This window comes from Bactrocera oleae, chromosome 2, assembly GCF_042242935.1.
Source record: "Bactrocera oleae isolate idBacOlea1 chromosome 2, idBacOlea1, whole genome shotgun sequence".
NCBI classification, from domain to species: domain Eukaryota; kingdom Metazoa; phylum Arthropoda; class Insecta; order Diptera; family Tephritidae; genus Bactrocera; species Bactrocera oleae.
This window is the reverse complement of record NC_091536.1, coordinates 59,435,837-59,455,029: the sequence shown is the minus strand read 5'-3', so window position 1 is coordinate 59,455,029 and position 19,193 is coordinate 59,435,837. Positions and strand designations below refer to the sequence as shown.

Genomic DNA, 19,193 nt, shown 5'->3' with positions numbered 1-19,193 from the left:
ACTTGCTGAACTATGGAACCACTTCGTATTTAACGATGAAGCAACGAATATTTTATATCAAACTAATTTTCAACATACAGTTCACAATAACTGCTTATTATTCAATCACGTCAATTGTAATCATCAAAAACATATTAGTCATAAGTAAGTTCAGGGCTGCTTATAAAATATGTTTATTATTTATTGGCACAGAAAAGTTGCCAAATTCAACAACGACAAAAACTAGGTTATGTTAATAATGATATAAAAAAACAGCTAAATGAAATAAAAAAACTACATTGTTAGCAGATAAACAAATAAAACTCAAATTAAATTAAAAATAACGTTTATTTCCACAGAAACCCCTTAGTTATGCATGCGCAAGTTCATCAGAAATTCAACAAAATTTTGAGGAAGTCTAGACAAACTCGCGCATACATTTCTAAAAATTAAAAATAAAATTACATTAATTAAATTTTGTTTGGGGTACAAAATCACTTTATGCATTTTTTGTAAAATATTATGACTTGCATTAGACTTATTTCGTAGCTTAACAGTAAAATTATTTTGTTGGAAGAAAATAAAATGTGCTCGCAAACAACAAATGTAGGTATGTATGCATGGTTTATGTGCGGAAACAAATGGCAGTACAGAGTACGAATATATGGGGATGAATGAAGTTACATAACTGATAACAGAAGGTACAGAAATAATATTTAATATAGATTAAACAAGATAAAATTGTCAAATATATATGGTGCATATGCAGTATGCAGGTGTCTGTAAGGTTGCACGTAACTGAATTGTGTCTGTAGCATGAAGTGAGTACACATTAAAAGCAATAAACTAACTTTAATGATCTTAAAAAGGTTTCAATAACAATAATATGATTTCTTTATTGTTTAACAGATGAGTCAGACGTGTTGTTTCTAATTAGAGTGTGTGTTTTATGAGTTACATAATCCTTATAAAATCATTTTTTTGTTTTTTGCACTTTCAGCATAATTTTTTAACATTTTCTATTTTTGTATTTTGGTAAATGTTTATGGTTGTGAATGTATGTGTGTGTTTGTGTATTGCATGGTCGTCTATACAACTTAACTATCAACATACTTTAACTTGCCAGCCAGCTTTTACGCTACTTCTTATCGTACTATTTGTTGAACGTAAAACTATCAAATGTACACTTTAAAATGTAACGGTTATTAAACGTTATATATGTTTAAATATACATATGGTATATGCGGATATGACGTATACCGGTTACCTCTCAGCTTAATTTTCATCGCCTTAACGTTATGTATTGAATCGTAAGTTGTTCTCATGATCTGGCAATCACTTCAGCGCTAACGAAGTGATTTAATACCTTTCCTATAAGCAATTAGCTGTCAAACGCTCTTCCTCGCAATTTGTGTTATTTTCAATTAGCAATGGCGTTGCCGTGTATTTGCATAATTGTGCGAAGCGCTCCATGACACACGATGAGGAGAGACGTGCTTCAGCATCGTGATCCCAGCACTCTTCCATGGTGTCACAGAAGATGTTGAGGCCCTGCAAAAGTACAATAAAACGCAATATGAGCACAACAACTACATTTAATCGTCAATATTTTCGGTAATAAAAATAATTCTGGAGCTTGCAGCTCAAACATGCTTGGCTAGGGCTTTACTTACAACATGCGTTCGCCATGTGTTCAGCAAGCGCGGTCTCAATTTCTTTGTGACTACAGTATCTTGTATCTCATCCAAAGTAGGACGCAGTCCAAGCTAAAGTGAAGAACATGCACAATGCGATATTATGGCATATATTCTAATTACATAACCCTATCATTTACCTCAGCTTCAAATGGCAACATGTAGTCGCCAACAGGTCCCACAGCGGTGCAGCGCGACACCATCTCCCACAATACCAAACCGCACGCGTATACGTCGATGCGCAGAAATGCATCACGATTGAAATTGATGGCGCCCTCCAGCACCTCGGGAGCCATGTAGCGGCGTGTGCCAACTTGACCATGAGTTTCGCCGCACGGTTTGCCTACAACAAACACGAATTGCGAATATTCAAAATAAAAATACGAAGACTAGCACTTTTGCACTTACCAGGTTGAAATACCATAGCCAAGCCGAAGTCAGCAATGCACGCCGTCAAGTCGCCCTTCAGAAGCACATTTGTGGACTTGAAATCGCGATGCGCTATGGATGGCTTTAGACCGTCCGTCTTGCCGGCCGGTATTTCCTCATGCAAATGCATTAAACCTTGCGACATGGATTCAGCGATTTTGCACAGCTCCAGCCAAGTAAGTGTATGCGATTTCAAGTAATTACATAGTGAACCGTTTGGGTGATACACGGAGATGAGCCAGTATTCCAATTGCACTTTCTCTGTGTGCTTTTCGCAACCAAGAAACTCTAAGATATTTGGATGCCGCATGCGTGGTAGCTGTAACAAGTTAAAATATTCAAAATATTAATGAATTTCGTATTTTAGCATTTCACCAAAATCTACCTTATAAATATCCACTTCGGTATTCCAAGACTCCTTCTCCTGCATACGAAATATCTTAACGGCCACATCTTGGCTATGCAGCTTACCCTGCCACACGTCACCGAAACGCCCGCTAGCCTTCAGCTCCAATAGATGTATAGGCCGGTTGTTGAGCAATGGCGAAGCATTTGTAGCTTCCGTTTCATTCTGCGAAATATAAATTGTTACGAGCAAAATAAATAAATAAATAAACAAGTGCAATGAACAAGATTGCGTCAAAGTCAACTCACCGTTGGTATTTCGTTGAAATTGCTCGGTTTGCGCTTGCGGTAGTAGCAAAATGCGAATGGTGCCAACAAAAGCGCTAAACAAACGAACACAACTGCACAAACTACTACGTAAATTACGTTCGTATTATCCGTTGTTTTTTCCTTCGGTACTATATAGAAAAAGAGAAGCATTCATTTTATACATAAGTATTTAAGAAGTTGTCCTTTGACGAAATAATATATAAGTATTTTGCGTCGAAACAGTTCGTTTCCTTGGCACAACTTTAGCTAACTTCGATGACAATTAGTTTACCTCTCATTCAACAGGTTATCCCTAAAAACTGTTAAAAGAATATCATCTTCTATCCGCCCCATAACTTTGAGGAATATTGTCGAATTACCCTTGGGGGCGTGGATTAAGTTACTTCCATTTGACCAGAACTTAAAAAAAATAATTATAGACCCCTAAAGGTGCTGGTCTCGGGCCAACTTGTCTAACACATTAAGATATTACCTGATTCTTCACATAGACTTATGTTTAAATTACTTTTAAAGCGCACATTTTAAGGCTTTCTGAAATCCTAAACTAAAAACTTCTTAATAACTTACATATAATATATACATATACATAAGTATGTATGTACATTCACGTGTCCCAGCAACAATTAAAAAGCAAACAAAATTTTGTTAGACTTTTTCTTGAGGACAGCAGAACACCACAGGTGAACAACTGCTCAAGTGGCCAAATGGAGAAGGGTGGTGTATGTCTTTGTATGTACATATGTATGTAAATCCAAAAAAAGCATACAAAAATGAAAGTTCTCCCCTAATTTTAGAAACAGCTCGTTCACACACTCAATCATAAGCGCATAAATACACACATAAATCCACACGAACAACATACAGAACGTAAAAATGGTCACGAAACACCCGAACGTGCTCCAAGTGAAAAGTGAACACAAAAAGGCCTTGCAACAGGGAAAACTAAAATACGGAGTTCGCCCCCGTATCAAGCATTTTTTAATATTTGTATAAAAAAATATTAATGAAAAAAGGAAAAAATGAAGAAACAACAAAATACGGAAAAAATGGGCAAAAAATAAAAAGCAACACTCAACGCAACGCATTAAACTGCAACAGCACATGCATGCCCCAAGTTGCAACTAACAGAGTAACAGAGCTCTGCCCGAACAACCGAGAAGCATGCAACTGGAAGCGAGTTTTGCTGCTGGATCCATTGCTATGTGACCGTTTTGTTATACTTACTCGTTTTTTTTATTGCCGAGTTCGTTAACTCGGCATAGGTGGCTGGTAGTTGAGGGTGTTGCGTTGCGCTACAACGACACCACATCAACGATGCGATGCGATGCCAATGCGCCACGACAATATTAGCTGCACCAGCAAACAAGCAGTTTCACATAGCATTCAGCAACCGAAAAGCAGAAGCAGGAACCCCAAACGATACAAAGTAGCAAAGCAAAACAAAGTAAAAATTGGGGTAAACACTGTATGGCGCTCTATCAGAGCAACTCATAACTCGCAATTCGCGCGTTCGAACAAGCACACGTGCCACGACTATTGTGGCTTTTGTGGTTGTTGTTATCGTTGTAATTCTTTCTGTTGCTTTTACTACCCCACCTACGGACAGATTTAAACACTTCAGCGGATGAGCAACAGCATCAGAATCATAGCGTTTTGCATTTGTGTATTTACAGTTGTACAGATGTGCATCTAAGTATGGATATATGGTATGTATGTATGTATATACGGCAACAAAGGCAATCGTCACTTAAGCTAAAGACAGTTCACGCTGTTAAACAGTGTGACGAGATGATTATAGTTATACTTCAAGGTTTAATATTTTAAATTAAACGCGACTTGTTGATTAAATCGATTATCAAGAAGAAGAATTCAAATAATATCTTATAATAGTGTTAAATACAACATAATTAAAAATTTCTGGATTAATTAAAATATTGAAATTATTTCTAACGGAATTTAATAATTAAAATATGTACATACTCGTACACCAATACCACATATTTTCCTTAAAATTTTATAATTAAACCAGAAAGTTTTGCATCTGCTTTGAACTAATAAGAAGCTGTTATGCATTTGAAAAAAAGGCGAGAACGACACAATAAGGAAAACAAGAAAAAACGTTAACTTGATGATTTGTATGTGTATATTTTATAAGGTCTCTGACGTTTCCTTCCCGGTGTTACAAACTTAATATACCCTGTTCAGAGGATAAAAAAGTGTTTATGGGCAGATAAAGTCGGCATTAGTTGGGCCTCTCATAATTTTTGCTAATTCCCTTTGACGTATTTTAAGCTCCCTCTACTTATTGTAAACAGTCTCCGGATGACACTAGTTTATGGTACATATGGCATTATTATAAAACAAAGAATTTCAGATTTTTGCTTCGACCAGGATTCGAATTAACGAGTCATTAAATGGCCACATGATATGCATAACATTGAGATATATTAACCAATTCAGCTATTGAATTTGAAATCTGCATTTTTTTAATGCGTGGCCTTAAAACAATGTTATTTTACCTTGAGTTGTGGCCTCGGTGGTGGTAGGAATCCATTTGTGCTCCCTATTACACATGGAGCCCTTGCAACAGCAAAAGTATAATTTATTTTGACGCGGCTCCATGCTGGTAATACATTCCGTTTGATTGCATTCATGCATATCAGTGAAGCAACCCTTCATTTTAATTTTGGTTTCACCTACAATAAAAAAATTGGATCATAGAGATACAAATAGGAATGAATACGGGGATAAAACCCTTTGGCTTATTCGCAACATGTAACAGCATAAATATACCTGTGTCCCTATCAATGGTCCATAGCACATAACAACTGGATGTCTTCTCCGACTCCACCTTACAGTGCTCTACTTTGATCGCGCAATCACCCTCCGTAGTACAATTCCTTTCATCAAAATGTTCACAGTCAATTCTATGGCCATCAGGCAAAACGGCGGCTTGTGTCCAACCTGTAAAATCTGCAACACAAACACAACATAATAAATTTATTAAATCACACAATATAGGACTATATACTATGCACTTATAGGTATGTACAATTACAATATGCAAAAAAATAATAGAGAAATCTTAAAAATAGTAAAGCCAACAGATCAAACGATAGCCGAAAGAAGAAGGAACAAAGATAAAATGGAAAGTAAACAGGATAATACCAAACCGACATAAAAAGCGAAAAGAAGTATGGTCATGGCTTTCATTTCAATCAAGTACTCGAATAACAACAAAACCAAACAAGTATGCCTAACTGCTATGTATGTACTTAAAACATATGTATGTATCTATATAATACGTGCAAAGTTCTCAGTGGGAGTATTAACTAGTAAGTATGGTTGGCCTTTCATTTCCGTTATGGAAAGTTTGCATTTTCGTGTTGAATTTAGCGGGAAACAACTTGGCGCAACTACGCAATTTTCACTTTGTAGGCATATCGTATGATCCACAGTCACTGACGAATACCACCTGTCCCCAGCTGCAGCGCTGCGCTAACTAGGCAATGCATCTAGCAATTCACTATACGTTTCTTCGCACAAAATAGTGTGCGGGTAATTTGAACCGAGCAAGGAATACTCTGTTAGCTATGGTAAGGATACAACCCCTGTTGTAGAGTATAATATGATGACAAGGCATATCAATGTGGCGTGCAGTGATGAATAGGCGGTTTGTTTCAAGTACAAATTGCAAACTGGTTTAAAGCTTAATATATAAAAAAGAGGAAAGAACACCGCAAATAGTAGGGATATCTTTATAGAAATATTACACACGTATTAAAAAATACTTTTAAACACTCTTTGTTGTTGGGATCGTATATAATTCGGTATTAAGAATACAAATTAACAACAAAATAAAGTGTTACTTTTTTAAGTATTATCTGTTATTCGTTGCCTCGACCTTCAAGATGATAAAAATTACTTTTGGGATATTGTATGCAGATGTATACACATACATGAAAAAATATGAAGACTCAAGAAGGCGGTTAGTATTTATAATCCTTTAAGAAGTCGATAGATATATAGATAGATAGACATAAATTGTACCGCGGCATAAGGTCTATATGACCATGATAAACAGGTGCTTCTTAGGCATGTAGTGCCCATTGTAAAACGCCACGAGTAGCCCGAATTTCTCTTTGCGGAGGTTAGTTATGTTTTTAAAGAAGAAAAAAAAAAAAACAAAAAAAAAAAAACGAATTATTTTTAATCGTCTTATTTTTACGTGTAGATTACAAATCCGTGAGCGGAAAATGAATTTTTTCAATAATTCATGTATATTTTTCAAAATTTATTTAATACACTTTGCACATATCACATATTCAAGTCACTTAGTTGTTGTTGTTGTAGCGGAAAAATTCTGTAGAATTCAGATAACTTAGCTGTAATTATCAGTTTAGCGTGTTAAACATTTTCTTATGAAAAAAATATACTGAAGAAATGTAAGTCACAATTTCTTTTGCGCCGCGATCTGATGGTATGGACGACTATCGGAGATCGTCGAACTCCTTTCCACACTGGCGTCCTTCGGCCGCGCTTCAAAAAAATAACCCTGATCGGTCCAAAACCGCGGTGTTCATAATTCAACCGCGTCAAACTCCTTGCTCGCTGCTCTCAACCTCGATGATAATTTTCATCACGATGCAGAGTATGTGTAATTATTAATATCACAATAAAAGTGCACTAACATTTATAAATTTTCAGAAACGTTTATGAAGAAGAGAAGTAAATACACCAAAAAACTTGAACAATATGTGATTTTTACAAAGAAAAAAATAAACCTATTAATTTAAATGTATCACAATTTTTTATTTTTAATGCATATTTATAAAAAACAGTTTTTTTTTGTATTTATTTTTTGATTGAAAAAATAAAAATATATAGAAATATTAAAAAATTCACTTTCCGTTTACGGATTTTTAATCTACGCGTAAAAATAATACGATTTAAAAAATAAATGTCCTCTTTAGTTGGGAACCAAAACTATACATTTACTCAAACTAATTTTAATGTCAGTAGCCCGAGTGGTAGGCATTGCATCAAATAAATAATTTACATAAATATGAGATTATTAGAATACAAAATAAGCTTACTTACTTGTTATCAAAATAGGGTAGAGTAGAAGCAGCGTCATTGTTGTTTGCTGCCAAAAGGGCTGCGTACGGTATAGGGCTTTGATTTTGATCATTTTAAATTTTTGGAATAGCACTTAATCTCCAGATAATCGTCAATTAATCGTCACTATGCTGCCACATGGAAGGTCGTTGTCAAGACAAATTAAGGACCACACTTTTATTACCGTATTATCGACAATTTATAAATGGAAATTCATTTAACTAAAAACTACTACAGAATATTATTTTCAAATATTTTGAAGAATATTAAAATTATGTGTATTAATGCCCAATGATGAAATATTATCCTTTTTGGCTTTGCACAATTCCAAACATTGTGTATACGTTACTTCTCAGCTTATATTTATCTATTTACTACTTCAAGTATCGATGCTTGTTGCTTTTTGTATGGTAATTTTTTAGAGATTTTAATTTTATTTTCGCGAAAATAATTAATAAGTATATCTTTTATCACTATTATGTAGGCGGTGCGGAAGTCGAATTATTATTAAAAAAGAATATAGTATCAGAATAACTTTTACACTCGCTCACTAATGACCTCTTTAACAGTTGCGATATATTCAAGCACATGAAGTTTTGCGATCTTATTCTAAAAGAGCCATAGAATTATTTTATATGAAACATTTTACATTTTGTAAATCACTTATGAATTTCACTTTCTTCACTTAATTCGTAAGCAATATGTTCTATTAACTCAAATTTTCCCGTATTATATTGCTCAAACAAGGTTTGTGTTGCTGAATCTTTTCGCTGGAACGTAGTTATTTTGCTGTCATTTTGACTTTTCTTTCTGCATTTAATCTGTACTCACTGAGAACACATAATGCACTCCCTTTGACACCGTGCGAGGAAGTGAAAAAGAGTGTTTCACAGCCCGACTGGTAGTCGCCGACAAACTATGTTGCAAGAGGTAAAGTAGGATAGACTGTGTATTTTGTTTTTATTTTGATCGGAACAGCAGAGTTACTCACATTTCGTATAAAGTCTACTACCCAATTTTAACTTCTAGAAACCATATCAGTTATTTCAATCGAAATCTTTACACTCTTTATTACTTAATACATCTGCCTGACTGTTTCAATGTACAAATCATTGCAGATGCAAACGAATACATTTCTGTTGTTGTTACTACTAAATTGTAGATGGCGCAGCTTAATAATGTCACAGTGAGTTATAGAAAATCGTTTTCCTGGTAAGTATTCACAGCTCCATTGGAAATTATTAATATTGATCAAAGGGTTGGAAAATTTAATTAAAATAACATTTAATAATCCTAGAGAAAACAATTTTAGACCAGAGGTGCATTGCATGCTATCTATGTATCTTCAAATAGTGAAACTTTTTGTATACAACCTTGCCTTCGTGCCAGAAATGATGCGCACAAAAAATATTTGTTGTCCTTTTCGTACACGAGCCTGCGGTGACGAAAAGGCACACAACGAAACGAAAACATTAACATCGCCATTTGTGAAAAGACAAAGCAGTGTATGAAAGGTGAAAGGTTTGAATTTTTATAAATTTTTTTATATTAATTATTAAATATTAAAAAGTGAAATTAGCGGATACAAAATATTAAAATTATATGTAAACATTATTATTACAGTTACAGCTAATATTATTTAAGAGACATATTCAACTAAAACTATAACGAAATGACTGGACGCGGAAAAGGTGGTAAAGGTTTAGGAAAAGGAGGCGCAAAACGCCATCGTAAGGTAAGTAATGTTGCTGGGTTGAATTCGTCGATTTGTGCTGTAGTTATAGGGTGATAGTTGTGAAATTCGAAGTTAGAGCTGACTACTGTTTACATATGAATTTCTTCGCTTCTGCAGGTGCTACGTGATAACATCCAAGGTATCACAAAACCGGCCATTCGCCGTTTGGCTCGTCGTGGTGGTGTAAAACGTATTTCTGGATTGATTTATGAAGAAACGCGTGGTGTATTGAAGGTAAAAATATCGCTCAGTCTAAGATTGTATTGTAATTGCAAAAGGACATTAATTGCAGGTGTTTTTGGAAAATGTAATTCGTGACGCCGTCACCTACACCGAACACGCCAAGCGTAAAACGGTCACCGCTATGGATGTTGTATACGCCTTGAAACGCCAAGGTCGCACCCTGTACGGTTTTGGCGGTTAAATATTTTAACAAGACACTGAATGTAATGGTTACCAATTTCCAACTATGAAATAATAGCTATAAATTTGAATTTAAATGATAAATTGTTCTTGCTAGTATCAAACAAAATGCACTTTTTAAGTGAAATACATTACTATTCCATTTACTGAAGAGAAAAAAATTAGTTCAGTTTAATAAATTAATGCACGGAGTTCCAAAATGCAACTACGGTATCATATATGTATGAATTTATGCTTACGGTTAATATGGTATATTGTATAGTTTTTAATAATTGTCTACGACTTTTTATAAACGTTTATTTATTGCAACATAATATACAAAATATATACATATGCGTATACACAAAATTGAGAAAAGGATTACACAAGAACTGCTGTAAGCAAGAAAAAATATACGAAAATATATTTCGGACGCTACAGAGAATTTTGTAGTGTGATTTTACAATATTTGATACACAAACCTCTTCACAATACTTCCTAAGAAAAAACTAGGAAGAAGGAATGAGGAGTAAGAGGCCTTAATATACTTCTCGGAGACATCTTTAAAAGAAAAAATACTAAATTCAACAAATAAAATAAAAACGTCCACATAATTTTCTGAGCTTTCTTGCGTTCTTCTTTTCCACACAATTTTTACCTCGTCAATCATCGCACAGTCCCATAAAGAGTGTACGAGGCGACTTAATGTCCATAGTCAAACCCTCGCCTTGACCATGTTGCAATTGCTGTTGCGACGTCAACGACTTGTTGCGCCGTATGAACACTTTTAACGGTTGAAAATCTGCGACACTGTTACGCAATGTGTCCGAATCGCTGGAACAGCCATCGCTGGTTTGACTGCGAGATGTGGATATGGACAAATCGTCCATTTCAATTTTATTACAAAAGATATTGCGACTGCTGCTGGGAATGGAGCAGCCACCAACATTATTCAACGGCTTCTTGTCAATGCGCGCCGTTAATTGTGTTAGCAGTGACGAAGAAACACCTGGCATTGGTAGCATCATCGGAGACAATTTGTTCGCTGCCGAATCGCCGATATTCGTCTCGAAGTGCACCGCAGTAAGTTGAAACTGCAATAAATAAAAATAACCTTTTGAATATAACTTTTTGCACACAAAGTATAATGTTGTTTAAAAAATGTGTATGTTGTTAAATTAGTAACACGCAACTGAATAAAGATCTTAATATCCGAGTTGTTAATTTATTTAATCATATACTCTATAAAGTCTCTATCAAAGCGTATTTCGTTATGTAAAAATATTTTTAACAAATGATTAAAATCCAAATACGTATCCATAAGTACGAAAATACATTTATAATTCCTTAATATTCAAATTTTTCTTTAGTTTCAGCATAAATTATTCGCGTTTATTAATATTTTTTGTTAAAAGGTTAATAAGAAATGGTTTAACTTACTGAAGTGTGATAAATACATAAATAAATATAACAATAAAATTATAAGAGGAATATATAATATTACAAACAATATTATAGCAAATATGTAGCTAAAATATCATAGATTTGCTTCTGGAATTGCCTACTTACATCAGTCTCATTGGCGAACTCATGATCCGATTTAGATTCCTTCTTTTTGGAGGAATCTTTTGGAGTTGGTTCCACGTACTTCATTTCACTTTTTACTTTGCGCACTTTAAGCGCCTTCCGGGGCATCTCCTTTACAGTCGAAGTAGGTGATGGCATTTCCCGATGTATCTGCACGTTCTTTGCGCTATCAACAGCATTGCCATGGCAGGAAGTGTCATCGCCTGGGGACAAGATACTCGCACTATGGCTTTCTCGCAGCGACATGTGCGAAGTTTGCATTTGCAATGCGTTCATCTGCTTGGATCGCCTGTTATTATTGCGCGGTGAGTTATTGTGGCACACGCTGCTGGCCAACTTCTGGAAATCATTGCGTCTGCAAATATACAACAAATTATATTATGAACCTTATCAACATTGATGCATGCATGCACTGACTCTTTGATAATAGACTGCAGTGATTCATTTTTCACAACAACGTATCCTTCAGGTATACGAGCATTTGCTTCATCCTCCATTTGGTTCTCGTATGCAATTATCTGTTGGTTGAGTTTTTCATTCAACTGCTCAGCCTTTTTACGTAGCACACGCTCAAACGCCAATTGTTCCTCGAGTGTTTTTAGTTGCTCTTTAAGCTGTGCCAATGTGACGCGATTCTTTTTGGACTGCGAATTGGGCCCATTGCCACCTGCGCTCTGTTGCATGTGACCTTCTAGCATCTTCATATCCTCATCCTCCTTCCCTAGTTGCTCACGAATGTTACGTTGCAGGAATTTACTGATACCAGCATTTCCACGTACATTGAAATCAATAATGTAGTTGTTGACCTCGAGACAATCCAAGATCAAGTTTGCGGCACGATCAGTCAGACCACAATTCTCCATATCGATAACTACACGGAAAAGCAAAAATCGTCAAAAATATTTCGATAGCAATATTGGTCAATCACCTTTTACCCATACATCCTCCTTTAATATTTCTACAATTGCTTTTACACCATCATCACCGATTTGCGGATTACGCGCCAATGCAATCGAACGCAATCCAGGTATAGAGTCCGGATCAACATCCCGATAGCGTAGCGATTTTTGCCAACCCTCCGTGTAGCGGCTGATCTTTTGTATCTGCAAAAGAAAAAGTCGAAAGCCTCGAGGTAAAAGATTTGGTTGACGAAACGACCACTTCGAAATTTTCGTACCTTAATCATATCGGCCACGTGTTCAGCACCCTTTGTTGATAGCTCACATTCAGATAAATTTAACTTCTCTACATTTTCCAGATATTTTATTGTATTGCATATAGCCTCACAACCTTTATCATAAATATTCGAACGCTGAAAACTTATTTCCTTTAGGCTTTCATTTGAAGACAGAGCCTGCGAAGTCGTCGATTGAAACAATAATGTATTTTCAAGTTAAATTCAAAGATACGCTTTAGAAAGCAAAACATACAGATCGGATCACCTTGTGTAAGTCACATACCTTAGCTATAGATTCCACGTATTTATCATTGAGTGGCAAACCTTCGAGATTTAGAATTCTTAAATTCTTATTGAACTCAATACAATTTGAGACCGCCTCTACGATACCAGAAAAAACAAACTTAGTACAGATCACCGGCTTCTGCTTAAAGAGCCGTGCCTTCTTTTCCGTATCTAAATGCTCCAACACTGTCAATACTCATATGTAAAATAAATATAAAAAAAATGGATATACGAAAGCTGTTAAGCTGGTACACTCACCCGAGCCCAGGGTCTTGCGTAAGCGGATGCTAAGCGTTTGGAGTACTTGATCGTAGTAAAGAGCTTCTATGATGAGTAACCAATCGGTAACACCTAATTTTTCACCAAAAAAATCTAACATGGATGTTGCATTGTTTTTAGTACGAATATCTGGCAAAGGAGTCAGATTCTTCGACCGACAGAGCTCCAAATACCGGAAGTGAAAGGAACGACAGCGATTAAATTTCTTCGTCGATGTCAAACTGCACACGTCACGTAATTCCAAGTTCTTCTGCATTATTCAAGTTTGACTTATTTTACCTTTGTTGTTGCTTTGATGTTGTTCTTTTTAATCCTGGATTACGATTTTTTCTTTTGATTTTTGCTTACGAGTGAGATTCGTGCGACGGACGGATATTATCGGGAGGGAGGGAGTTAAAAAGTTTGACAGTTTTTTTTAATAAAAAGGGTAGAATGAAAAAAAATCTAAATAATTTTGAAATTTTTGAATTGATTGATTAAAAAATTGTGGTTTTTATGATTTTTCTATTTTTTTTTGTCTGATTAAAATTTTTAAGTTTACTATTTTTATTTGTATATCTAGAGATGCTATTGTTTTTCGAAAACTTGACAGCTCAACCTTTATACAAATTTAAATTATTTCGAACATAAAATTAAAATTGGTTTTAAAAGAATTTAATTGGTAATGCTAAGTCCTCAAGGTCCAGATTGAACTATTGTAAATACATAGGTGTATGTATGTATTCACATACATTAAAATTTATATATCTAATATCAGTTTGCTCACAACCATTGTATCCTCTATGTGTAAGCCCTTACAATAACACAGTTCAACAATACTAAAGCTTAGAAATAATCACAAAGCTTCTTATTGCTTTTTTAGGATTTTTTGCGCGCTAAATACAGTTGAAGTAAGAATTTTTCGGTCACTTCTAATAACCCATGCCATAGCCTGATTCATATAGGGAAAAATTGGAGAGAGCCGAATTCTCAGACTTCTTTATGTCTATATTAGATACCTTCGTCTTTGAACTTGTTTTAAAATCTATGAGACGTTTGACTGATTTTCTCGAAACCCCTTAATCAATAATTAAAATAAAGTCACTTAACAGATTTTAGAATTCGAATGGAAAATACCAAAACTTTTGAGTTCAAAAAGTTTGAATTGCTGTTATGTAAGGGCGGGATCTAAAAAACTCTCCTGTGTTAGCGACAGATGGTTGGCAAAAATCCTCCGCTAAACCATCCACGAGCGTGCCGACTGGGAATAGATACCACAGTTTCACGACGTAGGTAAGGACGAGCTGGCAGCAGTTCGCCCCTGTTGCAGTAGTGAGGTATCTAGCTAAGGTCAGGCTTCCTATAGGGTGTTCGGTACTCTTCAATAGTGCAGCATTCATATGGGAGGTCTTACTATGGTAGAAGGTGTGTAAAGGGCTGGATCAAGGTGTCATGAAACCCGTACCGAAGATCAACCTGGCTGGGGGCCCTTAAATAGCCCAGTCTCGCACGGAGCTTACGGATACCCTACCTACCCACCTGGCGACAGATACCCAAAACTTTCTTAGTTACTACCAGCAGCTGGATTTATAAAATGGTTTTTATTTCTATGAGAATCCGATGAACAGCAATTGAAGTTAATTCCTGGACGACAGAGTGATTCAAGTAGTGATAGTTTAGATCACTTCCGGAACAAAATTTGATAACATTAAAGTTATCAATGATGTGCGTGTCCAGTGCGCTCTTGCGAAAAAAAAACTCTTATACATTATCTAAATATCAAGAATTACGCGGAACGTGCAGAAGATATAATATATATCTTTATATCCTCATATATAGAGAGTATAGGAATTTCAAAATTGCAGTTGGCTTCTTACCATATACATGTATGGGTCAATATGTAAGTTAAAAGATAGTAAACGTATAATATTGCATATCGTTTATTACCGAAAATGTGTAGGAAATTGTTGCAATCAACGAATTTGAATTAAGTTTTGCGTAAAAAATGGAATAAAGTGCTCCAAGGCAATTGAAATGTTGACTGTGGCAGTCGGTGTTTATAAGTGGTTGTACAACTTTTACAACAAGCGCAGAAAACATCGAAACAGTGAATAAAATCGTTATTGAAAATCGTCGAATCACTATTAGGGAAGTTGCAGAAAATGTTGGCATATCAATCGGCTCATGCCATTCAATTTTCTCCAATGTTTTGGGCATGAAACATGTAGCAGCGAAGTTTGTTATGCATCACGATAATGCACCAAATCACATATCAATGCTTATTTGTGATTTTTTGCCCAAACACCAAACCGTAATCATGCCTCAACCATCGTATTCACCAGATTTTGCTCCCTGCGACTTTTTTTATTCCCAAAACTGAAGAAAACAATGAATGGAAAGCGTTTTGCCTCAAGTCAGGATCGAAGAAAGAGCTGATGGCCATACCGAAAAGCGCATTTCAGAAGTGCTTCGAGGAGAAGTGGCACAAGTGTATTATATCCGAGGGCGATTACTTTGGAATAGACAAAATAGATATTGATGAATAAATAAGTACTTTTCAAAAAAATTCAAAATTCACCTTTTCCTACGAGGTGTGTTCAGTACATATTAGGTGTAGTAAAAAGAAATCCATTATTTTTGCATGAAATTGAATACTTTAATTATTACTTTTCGTATCCAGCCTTATTCAAATGATTCCAAACGTTTTTTTGGGCAAAGTTTAGGTTCTGTTCATCGTAATCGATGTTTGAACTCGGCGATTTCGATTATTTGATCGATTTGATCAATAATTGATTTTCCAGAGCGTGGTGCATCTTTGACATCGAAATTACCGGAACGGAATCAATGAAACCAAAATTACGCTTGATTGGCGGTTACAGTATCAGGACCATAAACACTAGTCACATTTTCAGCCGCCTGTCTTGCGTTTTCGCCCTTATCGAAGAAAAGCTGTAAAATATAGCTTTTTTTTTTGCTGGTGTCCACCTTTGACACGCGCTTAAACAAAATTGAATCAACCAATCACAAAACTGTCAGAAATACTTTTTTAGTACGAAATGTCATCTTTCTTACGCCATCTAGCCGAACCCGATCGGACTTATACAACGCGAGATACAGATAAATAACGCCATCTACTAAAAAAATAATCGATTTCTTTTTACTACGCCTAATATAATGGTTTAGTAATATTTCGAATAAGTAAATCCGTTTGTGAGTTCAATAAAACAAAACTGTCTTAAATTACTTATTGTTATCTGATTGGTACTGGTGGGTCCACGTTTCGTCTACGGTCAGGAAGGACGCAGAAACTCCTTCAAATTTTGCTGAAACAGCGTTAAACTACTGTGAAGTGGCCTTATGGTTATGTTTGTTTTTCGAAATGAACAAACGCGGCATTCGAAGGCAAAGGATTATTTCAATGCGCTATTTTCCTTCCCAAAACAAAAAATCGGTTAACCAACAGAAAGATTCGATTAAAATTGACAATCGCCATCTATATTTATAGCAAATTGTGATAGTGGCGCTATCGGACGGTGAGGTCAAGTTACTTATCGCATCGCCCTCATACATAAGTATAACACTTGACACTTAGGACATAACTGTAATAAAAAGTGGTATTATATTCTGACCGCGTTCTTATGTTATGTCAAGATAAGACAAAAGAAAAGCAGCCTGTGAATCAGTTCAAAGCATTGACAATGGGCATGACACTATTCACTTTTTCGTGAAATTTGACATCTCACAAGCTACTTGGCCAGTTTGATTTCGAAATAGATATTTCCAATACGTCCTTCGAACACAATGTGAACAGGAGCTACGATCTTTTCCCATAGAACGCCTACTATTACAATTTTCAGTACTTCTCCATGATTTTGAAATTTTGAATACGTTTTGTAAAGTAAAGTATGGTAAAAACCGTCCACATCCTCATATAGTTCTTAACTATGGACTGTGGGATCCCGATGTTGACATGTGCATTAATACGAAACTCTTTCTTGATGCTAGGTTTATAATAATTCAAGCTTCAACTCACTGATTTTAACACTTTCAATGAAAACATTCTGCCGACAAATTATGTATATGCTCCATTGGGAGTTGTGACTGCTCTCATCTGTTTAAATGGATTTATACTAGCAATGTGCTGGCGGTACAAGTTTTGTTAAGAAAACCGTTAACTAATTATTCACATTTGGACATGAAGTGAAGCAAGTACATTTATGTATTTTTACGGTTATGAAAAACAAGTTCCATAACTGAATAATAAAACAATTTACCATAAGAAAAATTCATAATTTTCCACTGCGCTAATTTACGAAAATCAACACCTTACGACGACTATTTTAACCGTTTATTTGTTTTTAGTTGTTTACTGTTATAAAGTTAAAAAAAAACATACATTTTCATGCAAGAATCCAGACTGACTTCGCTCACAGTGTCCGCAGGCATGTGTGACAATATACCGAGCTCATGAACCCGACGGCCTACAGCACTAGTAACACATGGGAGCGTGTCACATTATTTGGCTCAAGTACACACATTCACTCTGCATGCCTATTCATATATAAATACATATATGTATTATATATGTAATTCCATGAACTTTGAATTGTGTAACACTGGACTAGTATTGTTCTCGGTCCACATATGAAAATGATGACCTTAACTGGAATTATGAATTTGTAAAAGGTGACACGCATAAACATTATAGACGTATACGATGTTCATACAGACATACACATATGCATCACTTCACAATTGTTCTTGAGCTTCGAAGCAGAACCATAACGCAGGTGCTGGATGGAATTCTTGTGGTGCTAATGAGAATAGTTAGGCTTTACATGTGCAAGTAAACCCCTAAAAATATCGGTAAATAATACCTTGAAGAGTGTCATCGTTTTGAATTTCGCTTTAACAACTTAAGCGATTTTGGCCGCGTATAATCGAAAGAGGAGTCTTCCAATGTGTTTAGAGCCGTGTCTCTGAAGCAAATTTTACGCTGAAAAAAAATTTATAACTTTGTTGGTTAAGACAGATCTGTAATTCTAACTACCAAAGTGATTCAACAATGAATTTGAAGTCTTAATTAGTATCGGTGTCGATGATTTTGTTAAGATAAACTACAATAAGTTTCATACAACAAAGTAATAACGAGACGTAAAGGTCTAGGCGTTGACCCTTTATATGATGAAAGGGGAGAAAACTGCAATAGAGATATATTTGAACCTGCAGTTAATTAGTGGCAAGCAGAAACGTTTTGTTTAATATAATATTATACGTTATACATGGAAGATATATAGGTATATACCACCTCAACGGGCGTAAAAAGAATTCATTGCGTTCGACAAATCTAATGCAATAAAATATTTAATTCAAAACAAAATGAAATGAATATGAAAAGCAACATATTAATTTTGAAACCTAAAAGTTTATCAAACAGTTTTCGTTATCATATACATATATATAATCAATAAAATAGGGTGTAATTCTTACATATTCATATGCTTACCTCATATTGCCTTTAAAATTAACCAACATTCTACTAGAAACACCTTATTTGTACTTATATTATACATAGATCTATATTCGTGGCCGTTGATAGTTGGCTTAGAACTAGTAGATTCCCAAAAGATCGAGTATAATAAAGATAGGTGGATTTGAAAATCCTAATCCTTCTATTATTGACAAAATGCAATTTTCCGATAGTTAGCCTTTTTCAACAAAACAGAGAACAAAATCTATATTTTCTATTATTCATAGAAAGTGCCTCGAGATTAGGATAAAACGAGTACTTAAAAAATATTGATATATACTATAATCAGTGGTTACACCTGGTAGATGTTTGGCCAAGCGATTC

General features: G+C 35.2%; 3 protein-coding genes and 1 long non-coding RNA gene across 8 annotated transcripts; 2 read left to right on the top strand and 2 right to left on the bottom strand.

Moving 5' to 3' along the window:
• Positions 1–308: 308 nt before the first annotated feature.
• Positions 309–8,714, bottom strand: put (activin A receptor type 2 punt). 2 transcript variants are annotated; one of them, XM_036378408.2, is made up of 9 exons: positions 7,878–8,712; positions 5,571–5,750; positions 5,297–5,473; positions 2,757–2,905; positions 2,488–2,673; positions 2,082–2,421; positions 1,814–2,016; positions 1,653–1,745; positions 309–1,530 (listed from the first exon to the last, which is right to left on the bottom strand). In XM_036378408.2, exons 1-9 carry the CDS (start codon positions 7,966–7,968, stop codon positions 1,351–1,353), a joined length of 1,599 nt encoding a protein of 532 aa, XP_036234301.1. In that variant the 5' UTR covers positions 7,969–8,712; the 3' UTR covers positions 309–1,350. The 2 variants fall into 2 exon arrangements, with proteins under 2 accessions (XP_036234301.1, XP_069961536.1); XM_070105435.1 differs by lacking the exon at positions 1,653–1,745 and having other exon boundaries at positions 7,878–8,714.
• LOC118683901 (uncharacterized) lies at positions 7,073–7,578 on the top strand. The gene is made up of 2 exons (XR_004979716.2): positions 7,073–7,428; positions 7,485–7,578. It is a non-coding gene; the product is annotated as an uncharacterized lncRNA (long non-coding RNA).
• A 544-nt stretch (positions 8,715–9,258) lies between the features above and the next one.
• On the top strand, positions 9,259–10,271 carry His4r (Histone H4 replacement). 4 transcript variants are annotated; one of them, XM_014236937.3, is made up of 4 exons: positions 9,259–9,409; positions 9,519–9,630; positions 9,748–9,864; positions 9,923–10,271. In XM_014236937.3, the coding sequence occupies exons 2-4, from the start codon at positions 9,568–9,570 to the stop codon at positions 10,052–10,054; spliced, it is 312 nt and encodes a 103-aa protein (XP_014092412.1). In that variant the 5' UTR covers positions 9,259–9,409; positions 9,519–9,567; the 3' UTR covers positions 10,055–10,271. The 4 variants fall into 4 exon arrangements, with proteins under 4 accessions (XP_014092412.1, XP_014092411.1, XP_036234306.1 ...); XM_014236936.3 differs by having other exon boundaries at positions 9,275–9,416; XM_036378413.2 differs by having other exon boundaries at positions 9,280–9,409; positions 9,525–9,630.
• LOC106618976 (protein Cep78 homolog) lies at positions 9,923–13,883 on the bottom strand. The gene is made up of 7 exons (XM_014236933.3): positions 13,340–13,883; positions 13,080–13,267; positions 12,797–12,973; positions 12,548–12,722; positions 12,037–12,490; positions 11,602–11,974; positions 9,923–11,126 (listed from the first exon to the last, which is right to left on the bottom strand). Exons 1-7 carry the CDS (start codon positions 13,614–13,616, stop codon positions 10,695–10,697), a joined length of 2,076 nt encoding a protein of 691 aa, XP_014092408.1. The 5' UTR covers positions 13,617–13,883; the 3' UTR covers positions 9,923–10,694.
• Between the last annotated feature and the right edge of the window lie 5,310 nt (positions 13,884–19,193).

What these genes read in the sequence shown, in the direction of transcription:
- put (XM_036378408.2), bottom strand. Translation starts at nt 7,968, where the DNA reads ATGATCAAAATCAAAGCCCTATACCGTACGCAGCCCTTTTGGCAGCAA. An exon ending in CACCGAGGCCACAACTCAAG is followed by an intron (nt 2,906 to 5,296) that starts GTAAAATAACAT and finishes TTTTCTATATAG; the next exon opens with TACCGAAGGAAAAAACAACG. An exon ending in ACACATGGCGAACGCATGTT is followed by an intron (nt 1,531 to 1,652) that starts GTAAGTAAAGCC and finishes GTACTTTTGCAG; the next exon opens with GGCCTCAACATCTTCTGTGA.
- His4r (XM_014236937.3), top strand. Translation starts at nt 9,568, where the DNA reads ATGACTGGACGCGGAAAAGGTGGTAAAGGTTTAGGAAAAGGAGGCGCA. An exon ending in GCGCAAAACGCCATCGTAAG is followed by an intron (nt 9,631 to 9,747) that starts GTAAGTAATGTT and finishes TCGCTTCTGCAG; the next exon opens with GTGCTACGTGATAACATCCA. An exon ending in AAACGCGTGGTGTATTGAAG is followed by an intron (nt 9,865 to 9,922) that starts GTAAAAATATCG and finishes CATTAATTGCAG; the next exon opens with GTGTTTTTGGAAAATGTAAT.
- LOC106618976 (XM_014236933.3), bottom strand. Translation starts at nt 13,616, where the DNA reads ATGCAGAAGAACTTGGAATTACGTGACGTGTGCAGTTTGACATCGACG. An exon ending in ACGTGGAATCTATAGCTAAG is followed by an intron (nt 12,974 to 13,079) that starts GTATGTGACTTA and finishes ACGACTTCGCAG; the next exon opens with GCTCTGTCTTCAAATGAAAG. An exon ending in CTGCAGTCTATTATCAAAGA is followed by an intron (nt 11,975 to 12,036) that starts GTCAGTGCATGC and finishes GTATATTTGCAG; the next exon opens with ACGCAATGATTTCCAGAAGT.